Consider the following 16,409-nt stretch of genomic DNA (forward strand, 5'->3'; position numbering starts at 1 on the left):
GCACCACTGTACCCAGTTTAAGGCAGCACTAGGCATGGATGTCAGGTCTTGCTCATGCTAGGCAAGCACTCTACCAGCTGAGCTACCTCCCCGACCCAACCTTGAACTTCTGGTCCTCCTGTTTCTACCTCCCCGGTTTGGGGATGTAGGCGTGCTCCGCCATGCCTGGTTTGTATCACTCTGGAGACTGAACCTAGGGCTTATGTATGAAAGGCAGACGCTCTAACAATGGAGCCAAATCTTCACCCTCTAATTTTTTGTTGTTTTTGTTTTTCGATTTTTCAAGACAGGGTTTCTCTGTAACTATGAAGCCTGTCCTGGAACTCGCTCTGTAAATCAGGCTGGCCTTGAACTCACAGAGATCCATCTGCCTCTACTTCCCCAGTGCTAGGATTAAAGGTATGTGGCTACCACTGCCCAGCTTGGCTCATTTTTTTAAAGATTTATTTTTCTATTTCATTTTATGTGTATTCTTGTGGTCTGTGCCTGAGTGCATGTATACACACCACATGCCTGCCGGAGCCTTTCAGGGCCGGAAGAGAGCTTCGGATTCCCTGGACCGGGAGTTGCAGGCAGTTGTGAGCTGGCTGGTGTAGGTGCTCAGAACTGAACCTGGGTCTTCTGCAAGAGGAGCGAGTGCCCATAACCACTGAGCCATCTCTCCAATCCTTTCTCCTTACCTCTTTCATAATAACATCCTTTCCTCGAGGTGTTTGTTGGAACATGTGGCTCACACGCCCAATCAATATTTACTTGCTTTGCTTCAGGCTTATTCAGCATTGTTTTAGACCCTAAGGGAGCCAACATCTTCAATAAATTATAGTCACAAATGTTTTTTCTCCCATTTTGAGACAAGATGTGTGGCCCAAGCCGGTCCTGAACTCACTGTAGAGCCAACAGTGACTTTGACCTCCTCATCCTCCTGTGTCTCCTCTGAACTGCTGGAATTCTACGTGTGTGCCACATGTCTGGGTTTCTGTGGTATGGGGGATGAAACCTAGAACCCCAAGCATGTTAGCTGAGCACTTGACCAGCTGACCCTCATCCTTGGCCTTCCTCCATGATCCTTTTTTTAAGGTTTTATTTATTTATTTTATCTATATGAGTACACCATCTGCGTGTACTCCTTTATTCCAGAAGAGGACATCAGATCTCACGACAGATGGCTGTGAGCCACCATGCGGTTGCTGGGACCCAAACTCAGGACCTCTGGAAGACCAGTCAGTGCTCTTAACCGCTGAGCCACCTCTCCAGTCCTCTGGTCCTTCAGGCAGCCTCATGATACAGATCATAACTCCTATCCCCATTTTATACGTGAGAAAACCGAGGCTCAGAACAGTTAACCAATTCACCACACATCAGGAAGTATTGCTTCTAACCACTTCCAGGGCTTTGGATTTTCCTTTTGACAGCATCTGCTGTAGGACTGACTGATCTTAAACTTTCTAGTATAGCCTGGAACTCCTGATCCTCCTGCCTCTACCTCCAAAACATTCTTAAATTACAGGGGTGTGCTACCATGCCCAGCTCAGGGGGACATTTTCAACACAGAGATGGGAGGATTAGATCCGACGTTAAAAACAATGAGCACAGGACGGATGTGGGAGATGGTGTATGCTGTGAATATGCTTTATTGCCGTTGGTTAATAAAGAAGCTGCTTTTGCCGGGCAGTGATGGCGCACACCTTTAATCCCAGCACTCAGGAAGCAGAGGCAGGTGGATCTCTGTGAGTTCGATGTCAGTCTGGTCTATTAGAGCTACTTCCGGGACAGGCCCCAAAGCTACAGAGAAACCCTGTCTCAAAAAATAAAAAAAGAGGCTGCTTTTGGCCAATGGCTTAACAGAGTAAAGCCAGGATGAAAGAGATAGAGAGAGAGAGTAGGCAGAGCCAGGAAGAAGCCATGTAGCCGCCGCTGGAGACAGAAACTTGCTGGTAAACCATAGTCACATGGTGATACACAGATTAATAGAAATGGGTTAATTTAAGATATAAGAGCTAGCTAGCAATACACTTAAGTGATTGGACAAGCAGTGATTTAATTAATATAGTTTCTGAGTGGTTATTTCTGGTCTGGGCATCTGGGAACGAACAAACAACCTCTGGCATCACAGGACACAGTGATTAATAGTACGAGCTGTGTTGGTCTGAGGTGGATGAGTTAGTCACTGGGCTGAACATGTCATATGGACATTTTTTATAAGGATAAGGTATCTTGTTTGTAAGCTTGTGATTCTCGCTTTAAAATTTGGGGGTGAAGCCAGGCATGGTGACACATACCTTTAATCCCAGCACTCGGGAGGCAGAGGCAGGTGGATCTCTGTGAGTTCGAGACCAGCCTGGTCTACAGAGAGAGTTCCAGGACAGCTAGGGCTACAGAGAAATCCTGTCTCAAAAAACAAAACAACAACAAAAATTGAATGAGACAGACATGGTCTCACTGTGTATTCCTGGCTGGTTTGGCTCTCTGTGTAGACCTGACTGGCCTCTGTTTTAAATTTTAATTGTGTGTGTGTGTGTGTGTGTGTGTGCGTGTGTGTGTGTGTATACCACCAATACAGTCATGCGGAGGTCACAGGACAACTCTGTAGGACTTGGGTCTCTCCTTTCACCATATGGGTAGATCACAGTCAGGTTGTCAGTCTTTGTGGCAAACACCTTTATCTGCTAAGCTGTCTCACCATCTCAAGCTCGTGGTTCTAAGAGGGTCTCTGATGATACCAGCTATCAGGAGTCACACATTAACCCTCCATGTATAGCCTCCCGACTTTCTCAGTATCCCCCCCCTCCAACCTGAGCATCTTGCCTCATGGCTCACACTGGTCTTAATGGCTGGCCTTAGAGGTGAATCCCACCTCGATTTATTCTCATTGTGTATTTTTGCATGTGCATGCAGGTGCACATGTGTGTGTGAACAGGTGTACATGTGTGGGTGTGTATATGAGCAGGTGCACCTGTATGCATGTGCCCATGCTCACACATGCATATTCCTGAGGGTGGAGGTCAGAAACAGGAGGTAGCACTCACTATTTATTTGGACAGGGTCTCTCACTGACCTGCAATTCACCAATTGACCTAAACTGGCTGTCCCAAGCCCCAGAGATGCTCCTGTCTCTGCCTCTCCTCCATTGGTATTACAGGTACCCCTGAGTTTTGTTGCTGTTGCTGCTGCTGTTTTGCTTTCTGGTTTTTTTTTAAAACATTTTTATTACCTTTTAAATTTTTATTTATTTATTATATATACAATTGCCAGGAGAGGACGCCAGATCTCATTACAGATGGTTGTGAGCCACCATGTGGTTGCTGGGAATTGAACTCAGGACCTTTAGAAGAGTAGCCAGTGTTCTCAACCTCCGAGCCATCTCTCCAGCCCTTGTTTTCTGTTCTAAACATGAAAGGTGGAACTCTTATCCACCTTTCCTTTTTCTTGATTACGGCTGGCACCAGTGACTCCATTTTCTGTCTGAAAAACCTAATTTCAGATATGTTACGTACCATGAAAAACTAAAGCCCAGTCAGGGATAACTCTAAGGTGGACCTCTTTCCTCTTTTTATTTGTTTGTTTGGTTTTGAGACAGGACTTTTCTGTGTAGTGCTGGCTGTCCTGGAACACTCTCTCTGTAGACCAGGCTGGCCTCAAACTCACAGAGATTCACGTGCCTCTGCCTCCTGAGTGCTGAGATTAAAGGCGTGCACCACCACCGCCCCTCTGAGTTGGGCTTTTCTGACCATTGGATCACAGGGTTTAGGAGAGTTCATGAAGAAGGACTAGCACCCGATCTGAGAGAAGGGCTTGAATTTTTTTTAAAAAAAAATATTTATTTTTATTTAATGTGCATGAGTATCTTGCCAGGATGTATACCAGATGTGTGTCTGGTGCCCCAACAGGACAAAAAAAATGATGCCAGACCCCCTGGAACTGGAGTTGCAGTTGGTTGTGAGTGGCCAACAAACTGGGAAACGAATTTGTGTCTGTAATTAAAGCAGACGATGCTCATAACCGCTGAGCCCAAGATTTTATTTTTTTAATGAGACAGGGCTCTGTTGTACCCTAGGCTGGCCTTAAAGTTACCAAATAGGCCAGCATGGTCTTGAACTTACAATCCTCTTTCAGCCTCTCAAATGTTGAAATGACAGGCACTGGTCACCATACCGGGTGGGAGAGGATGTTTTGGACAAAGATATTCTTTGGATCCCCCTCCCCGAGGATGACAGACAGTTACTGAAAGATTTAAGCCCACAAATATGTCGAACCTGCAGTCTGCATGCCAGATGCATTCCAAGACAGCCAGGAACGTGGCTCAACACATCTGTAGATGACAACATCACAAAGTCAGAAGGTTAGACATGCCTGGGTAAGCAGAGCAGTGGTCAATGGACGGTGGGAAATCTTAAGGAAGCAGCAGGGGAATTTTTCAGGTGTAGTGGTGCACGCCAGTAGTCCCAGCGGTGGGAACACGAAAGAGGGCTGCGAGCTTGAATCCAGCCTGTGATACTTGGGGAGACCGTGTCTGGAAAGGAATGGGGAGATGTTGGGGAGTAGCTCAGTTGATAGGGTGCTTACGGAGCATGCATGAAGCGGTGGGTTCAGTCCCCAGCACAGCTTTTAAAAGCCAAGCATGGTATTATTTATGTGCCTGTAAGCCCAGCACTTGGGAGGTGGAGGCAGGAGGGTAGGAAGTTCAAGGCCATCCTCAGCTACTAGGGAGTAGCCAACCTGGGCTACAAGAGACCTGATCTCAAAAATACACACATAAAATTTTAACTAATTTTTAAAAAGAAGGCAGAAGAATGTGGGAAGGGGAGGGGGAACAGAACAGGTAGTTTTCTTTCTATCTCTGTGGTTAGGAGACCCAGGATGTTCTCCCTCTTGTCAGCCCTCCTCTGATAGCTCTCGTTCTCTCTCTAGGGCTCTGTGCCTGGAGACCAACTAGGTAGCCTGAGAAAAAGCAAGTTCTACACATGGGACCCATCCATCCCCACCCCCATTGCTCTCACAAGCCTCCCTGCCCCTGCTTGGCCAAGCTCAGACAGGACTAGGGAAGAAGCCAGGTGAGATGCGCAGAAGCTTGCATGGCTCCTGGCTGGGCTGAGCGCACCACACCGTCCTTCATCTGCCTCCCACTCTTGATGCTGAGGACAAGTGAGAATGGTATTCTTTTCCACCAGCCCACAGCGGCTGGCCCAAAGCCAGTTCTTGGGCCTGTAGTTACCTGAAAGGTTATTTACCACTGACTGCCTGGGCCTGCCTGTTTGGCCCTACTGGACCCCCTGTGTAGACTCTAAAACTGTTTCTCTCCCTCCCTCCCTCCCTTCCTCCCTCCTTCTGGGTTTTAAGTCCCTTGCCTCTGGAATAGCTGAAATTACAAGAGCTACTGACCAGACCCAGGTAGCTGTGGCACTTAAGGGATCCCAGAGTTTGGAATAGTACTTACATGAGATCTGGGATCAGCCACAATGTCTTAGACACAGCTTCACTGGGGACCTTAAGTCTCAAGAGTGGAGAGTCCCAAGACTGAAGGCATGGCTTAGGCAGGGTCAGAAAGGAGTTTAAAGTCATCCTGTTTTCATAGTGACTTTGAGGTCAGCCTGGGCTACTGAGTAAGTTCAAAACCAGCCTGAGCAATTTAGTGAGACCTTGTCTCAAAATATAATGTAAAAGGAGAACCAGGTATATACCTCTATGATCCCACCACCAAGAAGGCTGGGGCTAAAGGACTGAGTGTTCCAGACTAACCTGAGCTACAGTGAGAATACGTTTTTTTGTTGTTGTTGTTGTTGTTGTTTTTAATATTTTATTTATTATGTATACAATATTCTGTCTGTGTGTATGCCTGCAGGCCAGAAGAGGGCGCCAGATCTCATTACAGATGGTTGTGAGCCACCATGTGGTTGTCGGGGATTGAACTCAGGACCTTTGGAAGAGCAGGCAATGCTCTTAACCGCTGAGCCATCTCTCCAGCCCCGAGACTACGTCTTTTAAAAAGTATGGGGCTGAGTCCGGTGCTGGTGGTGCACACCTTTAATCCCAGCACTTGGGAGGCAGAGGCAGGCGGATCTCTGTGAGTTTGAGTCCAGTCTGGTCTACAGAGCGAGTGCCAGGACAGGCTCCAAAGCTATGACAGAGAAACCCTGTCCCCAAAAAAGCAGTGTATATGTACATATGTATGAATGTATGTATGTATATAAATATATGTATATGTATATGTATACACACACACACACACACACACACACACACACACACACACACACACGGGGCTAAAGAGATGGCTCAGTAGTCAAAAGCACAGACTCCTCTTCTAGAGGACCTGGGTTTGGTTCCCAGCATTCTGCAGCAGCTCACAACCATCTGGTGCTCTGGTCTGGGTACCAGGCATGCATGCAGTACACAGACAAAAGCAAGCAAAAAAACCTTTATATATCGTATAACTTTTTTTTTAAAGAAGTATGTGTGTATTGGGGGTGGCTGGGGAGATGGTTCCGTCAGGGAGTAAAAGGCTAGCTTGTTGTGCAATCATGAGGGCCTAAATTCAATCCCTGGCACCCGCATAAAGAGCTGGGTGTGGTGACATATATTTGTAAACCTAGTGCTGGAGAAGAAAAAACAGGTAGGACCCTTGAAGGCCACCCAGCCTAGCAAAATGGGCAAGTCCCAGGTCCTATAGAAAAACCCGGTATTTAAAAAAACAAAAAAAAAAAAACAAAAACAAGGTGTACTGGGCGGTGGTGGTGCACGTCTTTAATCCCAGCACTCGGGAGGCAGAGGTAGGTGGATCTCTGTGAGTTCGAGGCCAGCCTGGTCTACAAAGCTAGTTCCAGGACAGACTCCAAAGCTGTAGAGAAACCCTGTCTCGAAAAATCAAAACCAAAATGGGAAGAAAAAAAAAAAGGTGGAGCATGTGGAGCATGTGGAGCATGGCTGAGGATGATACCAAAGATTGACTACTGCCTCTACATGCACATGTATGCACATGTTCCTGTACGTACACATGCACACATATACACACACATGGGGGGTGGTCAGAGAGCTTGGGAGTGTGGCTCAACTGTTATGAACTGTAATGTAAATATCTGCTATGCAGGAGATCTGACATGTAACCCCTCTGAAAGGGTCATTCGACACCACCCCTCCCCCAAAGGAGTCGGGACCCACAGGTTGAGAACAGCTGGGGTGACTAGAGCCTGACTTGTCTGGTGAGTTGATTCTATCAAACCATCCCTGCCTGCTACTCTTCATGCTTCCCTTGCTGAGCAAGTGTGTGTGTGTGTGTGTGTGTGTGTGTGTGTGTGTGTGCAGATGTGTATTCATGTGTTTGAAGGCCAGGGGACGATGTCTTCCTCGATTGCTGTCCACATTAGACTTTTTTTTTTTTACATTATGCGTTTCTGTCTGTGTGTGTGCTAGCATGCACAAACCTCCGTGTGTGTGTGTGTGTGTGTGTGTGTGTGTGTGTGTGTTAGCATGCACAAACCATATGCATATGGAAGTCAGAGGACAGCTTGTGTTGTGGGGGTCATTTCTCCTTCCACCATGTGGGTCCCAGGAATCATACTCAGGTTGTCAGGATCAATGGCAGGTGCCTTTACCTGCTGAGCCATCTCCTGGGCCTCCGCCTTATTTCTGGAAGTGGTCTCTTGGTGAATCTGAAGCTTGTCCATTCTGCTAGATTGACTGACTGATACGTGCCGCTGTGCCTGGCATTTTGCATGGGTGCTGGGGATTCAAACTCAGGTTCTCACTCTAGGTAGCCGAGTCTGACCCTGACCCTCGGATCTTCCCACCTCTACCTCCCTATAGCTGGGATGACAGGAACATGCTGCCTTGCCTAGTTTGTACAGAGCTGGGGATTGAGCCCAAGGCCTGTGTGCACTACATAAGCTCTCTACCAACTGAGCTGCAGCCCCATCTGTGACTTTCTGGATCACTATCCAGCACAGCTACCAGCCCTTCCTTGTCTCCTCTCTTCCCTTCTCCCCCCTTCTCTTTTACCCAAGGAACATGCTGCTCTTTAGCCCCAAGTCCTTTGAACTCTCAAATCCCTAATGTTTCTATCTGCGTGTGAGCGGACAAGCAGAGAGAAAGGGGTGGGGCAGAACCGCGACCCCAGGGTGCCACACCACCTCTTATTTCCTTGCGCATCTCCCTCTCAGTTCCTATGCACCCCCTCCACAGGATAGTCCACCATCTCAGCTAATGACTCACAGCTCCCACTTGGCCTCCTCAGTCCGCCCTGACCCCCATCCCTTCCCAACCCTGCTCAGAGCCCACATGGCTTCCAGACAACTCTGGGAAGCCTTGCTGTCCAAGGCTCTCGGGAGGGCACAGACAGCAGGACCAAACCTTGTCCCAGCAAATGAATCTCCTACAGTCCCAATTGGGCATCCAACGTCCAAGCCTGATATGACATCACGTTCTTGTCCTCACAGCACACAAGAGGTCAGTCTCTTCTCTGGCAGAAGGACCAGGCAGTTCAAGGTCACCTTCAAGCTGCACGTTGAGATGGAGCCCAGCCTGAGCGACAGGATGGCCTACCAGGCAGAAGTGCCCGCCCGGAAGCCTGACAACCTGGATCCGATGCCTGTGATCTACACAGTGAAGAGAGAACCGATCTCTCGTGGCTGTCATCCAGGCACACCATAGCACACACCCACATACATACGATGCAAACAAAAGAAGGAAGTACACATGTAATAAAAATAATTATAAAGCGGAGCGGGCAGCTGAGGATGTGGCTCAGTTGGCAGAGTGACTGTCCCATCCTACATACAGAATGGGCGGACAGATGGGACGAAGCTAGACTTCATCTCAATGACAAAGCTGGAGACTGATCAACAGTTAAGGCACTTGCGGCTCTTGCAGAGGATTGGAGTCTGACCCCCCAGCACCCACACTGGGTGGTTCACACCCACCTGTAACTCCAACTTGAAAGTACCCAACACCTTTTTCTGGTACCCCCACATCCCCACATGGACATCCTTAGCTGGATGGCCTTGGATGAATTCCTAGACCACCCTGTCTTATAGAATTGCTAGGGAGAAAAGCCAAGGTTGCTGCCCCGTGGACATAGCTGCTGCTAAATGGATGGATGCTGTTGCTATGGTTACTGGCCAGGCAGAGCACTTAAAGGCAATTCAACTCCTAGAAGAGGTGCGGGGATCTAAGAACAGGACCTGTCCATCTCTGACCTACGCAAAAAGAGATCTAGGATCTACTCCCAGGCACAACTGTGCCCCCCCACTCAGTGGGTGTTTCTCTCTACCGCGCACCAAATGCCCCTTACGGTCTCTCGCCTTCATGAACACAAATTCCACCTATTCAGAAACATCTGATATTTATTTCTCAATATTTAGATAATCTTTTCTCTTACAAATTGAATAAACATAGAGAAGGGGAGTATGTTGGACCCCAGGCCTGGTCTTGGGCTTCCCATGAGAGGTGACAGTATGGCCAAACGTCTCCTCACCAGCAACTCTGGCCCGATAGCCTTGAACCCCACCTGCCAACCTTCCTTAAGAATGAGTCGGGGGCTTTCTAAGGATCTGGGGCTCCCCTGCCTAGAGGGGACTTCGGGCATCCTGTTTGAGGCCCTGCACTGGATCGGAGTGGCGGGATGTGTGGGACGCATGGGACCGCATGCGGCGCCGTCTGCGCCTATCCTGCCTGCGGGCCAGCTCTCTCAGTTGTTTGCGAATGACCCAGAGTACCAGGTACACTTCCCGCAGCATCTCAGCTTCCGGCGTCTCCAAGGCCGACCCGCTCCTCATTCGAGAGGAAATTGACGCAGAGCTCATAGAAGACTGCAAAAGAAAGAGACGTGGAGACATCAGAGGGTAGAAGGACCGGCAAATAATAAAGGGTTCAGCTTGTTCTCACTCCTCCATCAGATTAGTCAGGCACCGCCTGCTCCGGGAAATCTTCTTAGCTTGCATTAGGAACGAACGGTCCTTTCTACCTTTATGTTTGCCTGTGTTCCATGCTTCTTTCATTTTCTTTCTTTCCTTCCTCCTTCTCTCCTTCCCTCCCTTTCTTCTTTTCATTTGGAGGTAGGAACTTATGCATTCCAGTCCAAACTTGACATTGCTATGTAGGCGAGGGCTGGAGAGATGGCTCAATGGTTAAGAACACTGGCTGCTCTTCCAGAGGACCTGGGTTCAATTCCCAGCATCCATATGGCAGCTCACAACTGTCTATAACTCTGATTCCAGGGGATCTGACACCTTCACACCAATGCACATAAAATAACTAACATTAAATTAAAAAAAGAAAGAAGTTGCTATGTAGCAAAGGGTGGTCTTAAATTCCTAATCCTTCCACCCCTGCCTCAACTACCATGTGGTGCAGGGGACGGAACCCAGAGCCTCATGCTAGGCAAGCACCGTAAGAACTGAGTCACATATCCAGCCCTGTGTTGGTTTTTGACAGTTTCACATAGCCCAAGATGGATTTGAACTCATAAACCTCCTGCCTCTGCCTGTGAGCACTGAGATTTTAGGTACTCACCATTAGTTCAGCCTCACTTTCCCTTTTCTTCCCTTCTCTCCTTCCTCTCTCTCCTTTTCTCTCACTCGTATCCTCTTCCCTCTCTTCCTTAATCCATTTTTTCCCTTTCTGTTTTGTTTGCTTTTGAGACAAAGTCTCATCTTGTTAATCCAGGCTGACCAGGTACTCACTTTAGAGCCCAAAGCTGGCCCCAGACTTGAAGCAGTCCGCCTGCCTCTGCCTCCCTAATTGTGGGATTATAGGTGTGAGGCACCTGCCCTTGTGTCTTTTTCTCCTCTAAATTAAACTTTAGATGCTAATAGATTGGAACGCAATTTCATACATGTATGTATATATGTATACATGTATATTTTACATACATATAGTCTAAGACCCTTCACCTATTTTATTTCAGTAGGAAAAATTTGCACAACATAGAAGTAGAGGAAAGAGCTTAGTGGGTAAAGTGTTTGTTATGCAAACATCAGGGCCTGAGCACTGATCCCCAGCACCACACAATAAACTGAGCAGGGCAGTGCATGTCTGCAAACCAGGGCTGGAGAGATGGAGGTGGGTGGACCCCACGGGGACCCTCTGGCCAGCCATTCTGGGGGCAATCGTGAGCTCCAGATTCAGTGAGAGATGCTGTCTCAGAAACTAAGACAGAAGCCGGGTGTGGTAGTGCACAGAGCCCCAGCAGTCGGAAGGCAGATCTCTTGTGAGTTTGAAGCCTTCTTGGTCTAGTCTACATGGAGAGTTCCAGGACAACCAGGGACATAGTGAGAGCCTACCTTAAAAGGAAAAATAAAAACAAACAAACAAACAAAAAACAGAGTAATAGAGGGAAACACCCAAAGTTAAGCTTTGGCCTCTGCACAGGTTAGTGCACCTGCACACATACAAGGGCACTCTGGGCCCCTCGTGCGTTCACACAAGCACACAAGCAACAGCGTCAATTAAACTACAGATGGGAGAGTGTTGGGGTCATATCTGAGCAAGGTACTATGCTATCTATATATGAGACAGTCAAAATTATGAAACCTGTTATTTATCCCTAGGGAATTATCCCTAGGATTTCATTCAGAAATCCCATATTTGAGCCGGGCGATGGTGGCGCACACCTTTAATCCCAGCACTTGGGAGGCAGAGGCAGGCGGATCTCTGTGAGTTCGAGGCCAGCCTGGTCTACAAGAGCTAGTTCCAGGACAGGTTCCAAAAGCTACAGAGAAACCCTGTCTCGAAAAAAAAAAAAAAAAAACCAAAAAAAAAAAAAGAAATCCCATAATTGACAAGATCCCGAGTTTCTCTCTCTCTCTCTCTCTCTCTCTCTCTCCCTCTCTCCTTTTTTTTTTTCCTTTTTGGTTTTCGAGACAGGGTTTCTTTGTGTAACAGCCTTGGCTGCCCTGGAACTAGTTCTTGTAGACCAGGTTGGCCTTGAATTCACAGAGATCTTCCTGCTTCTGCCTCCCAAGTGCTGGGATTAGAGGCACTCTGGAGGCAGAAGCTAGTGGATCTCTGTGAGTTCAAGACCAGCCTGGTCTACACAGTGAGTTTTAGAACAGCCAGAGCTACATAGTGAGACCCTGCTTTGAACAAAACAGAAAACCAAAACAACAGGGGGTGTAATATACACATGAGTGCAGTACCCACAAAGGCCAGAAGAGGGCAGTGGATCCCCTGGAGTTACTGACAGTTGTGGGCTGCTCTAGGTGGGTGTTGGGAACCAAACTGGGATCCTGTGCAAAAGCAGTGTGCGTTCCTTTAAAAAAAAATTCACTGTTTATTTTATATGTATGAGTGTTTGCCTATATACATATTCATGTGTACCACATACCCGCCTGGTGCCTGAGAAAGCCACAAGTGGGCATCAAATTCCCTGGGACCGGAATTAGAGATGGCTGTGAGTCACCATGTGGGTGCTGGAAATCAAACCCAGGTCCCCTGGAACCAGACACTGCTCTTGAATGCTGAGCCATGCCTCCTCCAGTCCACAGATATGCCTAGAGCTTCTTGGATTTCTTTTGTGTGTGTTATGTATATGTACACATGCCTGTTTAATTCGAAAAAATGTTATCACATATGTAGAATCGTGTGCGCGTCTAATAACTGAAATCGAGATCACCACAAGAATTACTATCATTACCCTTTCATTGTGAAAGCAATCTCAAATCAGTGGGCTTCTTCCCTGTCACTGTCTCCTCCCTCACTACCCCCAGCAGGATTAGAGATTAAACTTGAGATCTCCACATGCTAGGCACTGACTACAGCTAATGTCCGTTTATGACCCGCTCCCAACATGGCACCTGTACCACTAAATCACGTGTAGATCCTCAATTTCGACATTCTGTTCATTCATTCATTCATTCATTTTTGGCTTTTTAAGACAGGGTTTCTCTGTATAGCCCTGGCCGTCCTGGAACTCACCTTGTAGACCAGGTTGGCCTCGAACTCACAGAGATCTGCCTGTCTCTGCCTCCTGAGTGCTAGGATTAAAGGCGTGTGCCGCCACCGCCCGGCTTCTGTAGTTTACTTTAACAGTGGTGTGGAGAAACTAGGGATGTGCCTCAGTGGAGTGCTTGCACAAGAAACGCAAGGCCCTGGGCTTCACCCCAGTACCGCGGGAACTGAGTGTGGCGGTGCACACCTGTAACCCCAACTGAGGTGGGGGATATCAAGAGGCCATCACAAACTACATAGTAACTGTGAGACCAGCCTGTAGGAGACCCCGCCTCAAAAAACTTAAAAATAAATATAAAATGGTTGTACCACTCCTGTTTCAGTATTTTCAAGGCTCTTGTTCTCAGAGACAAATTCAAATTCTACAACCGGCCATCTATCCTGCCCTGTCGAAGTTGGTCCTCGGCTCAAGATCACTGCATTCTCTTCCATAACGTAGGCAACTCTCCTCTCCCACCCCGACTCCCGTGCCCACATCTCTCTGCCTCTCCCTACACCCTCACCAACACACACCTCCTGGAACAGCCACACCCCCCCCCCCCAACTTCTTACAACTTCCCCTTAATTTTCCTCAAGCCAAGAAAACTCCTTCAGGCCTCAGTTTCCCCATCTCTTCATTGCTGGAAGCAGTCTTTGATGCCCCATGCCCAGTTCTTCATAGGATCCCCTCCTTCGGTACCCAAGTCCTCTCTACCTGCAATCTCACTCTCCTCAGCATATCAAAGCAACGTGACCTGTTACGCTGTCTGTGGCCTCCCTGGCCTGGGTAAACCTTGCTCGCCACTGTCTCTTCAGGGCTTTACAATAGAAGAGCTGATGCAAATGACTGAACAAGGGGCTGGAGGAAGCTGGGGACGGAGCTCAGTTGGTAGAGCACTTGTCTAGCATCCATGAAGCCCAGGGTAGCACTTGCCAGTAATCCCAACATTGAGGCACTGGAGGCAGGAGGAGTCCAAGGCTAGGAAAGAAGGCTCGGTTGGTATAGTATTTACCGTGTGAGCATGAGACCCAATTCAGATCCTCAAAACCTACGTTAAAAACTGGGACCGCAGCATGTGTACCTGTCACCCTGGCACCCCAACAGTGACATGAGACGACACAGAAGATCTCCCAGAAACTCTCGGGACAGGTAGACTGTCATCTACAACAGTGACAAGAGACCCTGTGGAGGGGCTGGAGAGATGGTTCAGTGGTTAAGGACACTTGCTGCTCTTACAGAGGACTGGTGTTCAGTTCCCAGCACCCACAGTGGGAGGCTCACAACCGACTGTAACTCCAACTACAGGGGATCTGACTTCCTCTCCTGGCCTCCATGGGCACCTGCATACACATGGCATGCATGCATATAAATAAAAAAATATTAAAATAAACTGGAAAAGACGGATGCCCCAGGTTGCCCTTTGCTTTGCTCTCCACAGGCATGCTAGGGCACAGGAGTGTGGCTATACTCATATACACAGAAACGTTTTTAAAAAGAAAAAGAAAAGGAATTTGAGGATTAGGGTTTAGCGGTGCGCGCGCTTTTAATCCCAGCACTGGAGAGGCAGAGGTAAGAGGAACTCTGTGAATTCAAGGACAGCCAGGGTACGTGGTGAGAACCTGTCTTTAAAAAAACTAAAATAATTCAGGTAGTAGTGACTCACACCTTTAATCCCAGCACTTAGGAGGCAGAGGCAGGTGGATCTCAGTGAGTTCAAGGCCAGCCTGGTCTACAAGAGCTAGTTTCAGGACAGGCTCCAAAGCTACAGAGAAACCCTGTCTTGAGGGGGAAAAAAAAACTAAGCTAAATAAACAGAATAGAAATCTTGGGGCTGGAGATATGGCTTAGCAGTTACAAACATTTGCTGTTCTTGCAGAGAACCCAGCACCTGCACCAGGTAGCTCACAGCCGCCTGCAACTCCAGGTTCCAGGGGGTTGATAACATTTTATGGCCTCCTCTAGACAACCGCACATACATGGTGCCCATTCAGACAAACAGGAATACACATAAATAACATTTTTAAAGATAACCAGAAATAAATTTAAGTAGGAATTTCTGGCTATCCTCAGCTACATAGCAAGTTCAAAGCAAGCCTGGGCTACACAAGACCCTGTCTCAAAAAAAAATAATGGTGATGGGGCCGGGTGGTGGTGGCGCACACCTTTAGTCCCAGCATTTGGGAGGCAGAGGCAGGCAGATCTTTGAGTTCGAGGCCAGCCTGGTCTACAAAGTGAGTCCCAGGACAGCCAGGACTGTTACACAGAGAGACCCATCTCAAAAAAAAAGACACAAACAAACAAACAAACAAACAAAAAACCAATAGTGATGGAGGAGGGAGGGAGGGAGGGAGGGAGGGAGGGAGGGAGGGAGGGAGGGAAGAGAAGAATGAGACTCAGGCTGGGGGTGAGGGGTGGGGGGGTGGGGGGTGGAATGGTACTCACCTTCCACCTACACAATCGCCAGCCAGACTGCAGCGCCGAGACCATCAGCGTGGAAACCGAGTGGACTACAGTCTGGGACAGCTGCATCAGGGAGCGACTTTTGCGGGGTACAGCGGGCATGTCCTTGACAGTGGCCAACACACAGGGTTCAAGCACCCCCGGGCAGACATCCAGGTCGGAGACCTTGGGCTCTTTGTGGGGTTTGACCAACTTTGAAGTGTCAAAGTCTGTGGCAGCCTTCTCCACGCCCTTCAGTGAATGCTTCTTGGGTTCGGGCATGCTTGGCTTGGTTTTGTATTTCCAGAACTGGACCTGAGAAAGAAGACACAGGGTGGACTAGTCACCTCAGCGGGTGAAAGCTCCTACCAGGTAGGCTTGACAACCTGAGATGGGGCCTTGGCTCCTACAACGGAAGGAGAAAACTAAATCCAGAAAGTTGTCCTCTGATTCCACACTCCATGATATGTGTGAAACCCCCTACACAGAACAACAATAGAAATAAGACACAGAGGAGAGAGAGAGCAGACCCCATGGTAAAGACAGCAAAGCTAGACATGACTGTCCCACCCCCATGTCTCAAAGCCCCTTCCCAGCCCTCTTAAACCCCTACTTCCAGCCCTGTCTTGTTTAGCCCTAAGAGTCTGAGCGGGAGGGACAAAGCAGTGACGGTTGCTACGGCCCAGATACCAAGAACCAGAACGCCCATCTCATGGCCATGGTGTGTTTGTGGAACTCACCCAGCTGGTCATTTTTCGCCAAATTCGCCTAACCCATTTCAAGAATCTCCTGACCACGGCCATCTCTCCAGACACCACACGTCCAAAGTATGGTGCCAAGCCAGCATTTGGGGTTTGAAAGGGAAAAGGTTGTGGGTCAGTGGCTACTACCGGAGAGAATTTGTGGGTTCTGAGGAGCTTCAAGCACAGGACTGAAGGAAGAAATAAGAAATCCAAAGGGGGTGTGCCCCCCAGTGACTCATGCCCGGCCCTTCCTCCTCTCCCTGAGACAGGGAGAGGAGTCAAATGGATGAGAACTTAGAGTCAGCGAG

At 48.4% G+C, this 16,409-nt stretch overlaps 1 protein-coding gene across 1 annotated transcript; it reads right to left on the bottom strand.

The window, feature by feature from the left end:
- Window positions 1–9,317: 9,317 nt before the first annotated feature.
- Spacdr (sperm acrosome developmental regulator) lies at window positions 9,318–16,386 on the bottom strand. Its single transcript, XM_087903476.1, has 3 exons — window positions 16,099–16,386; window positions 15,362–15,673; window positions 9,318–9,800 (listed from the first exon to the last, which is right to left on the bottom strand). The coding sequence occupies exons 1-3, from the start codon at window positions 16,159–16,161 to the stop codon at window positions 9,558–9,560; spliced, it is 618 nt and encodes a 205-aa protein (XP_087759602.1). The 5' UTR covers window positions 16,162–16,386; the 3' UTR covers window positions 9,318–9,557.
- Window positions 16,387–16,409: the final 23 nt, after the last annotated feature.

The sequence above is a fragment of the Myodes glareolus genome, chromosome 2 (assembly GCF_982192425.1).
Source record: "Myodes glareolus chromosome 2, mMyoGla1.1, whole genome shotgun sequence".
NCBI classification, from domain to species: Eukaryota; Metazoa; Chordata; class Mammalia; order Rodentia; family Cricetidae; genus Myodes; species Myodes glareolus.

What these genes read in the sequence shown, in the direction of transcription:
- Spacdr (XM_087903476.1), bottom strand. Translation starts at nt 16,161, where the DNA reads ATGGCCGTGGTCAGGAGATTCTTGAAATGGGTTAGGCGAATTTGGCGA. An exon ending in GGCGAAAAATGACCAGCTGG is followed by an intron (nt 15,674 to 16,098) that starts GTGAGTTCCACA and finishes CTTCTTTCTCAG; the next exon opens with GTCCAGTTCTGGAAATACAA. An exon ending in GGCGATTGTGTAGGTGGAAG is followed by an intron (nt 9,801 to 15,361) that starts GTGAGTACCATT and finishes TTTCTTTTGCAG; the next exon opens with TCTTCTATGAGCTCTGCGTC.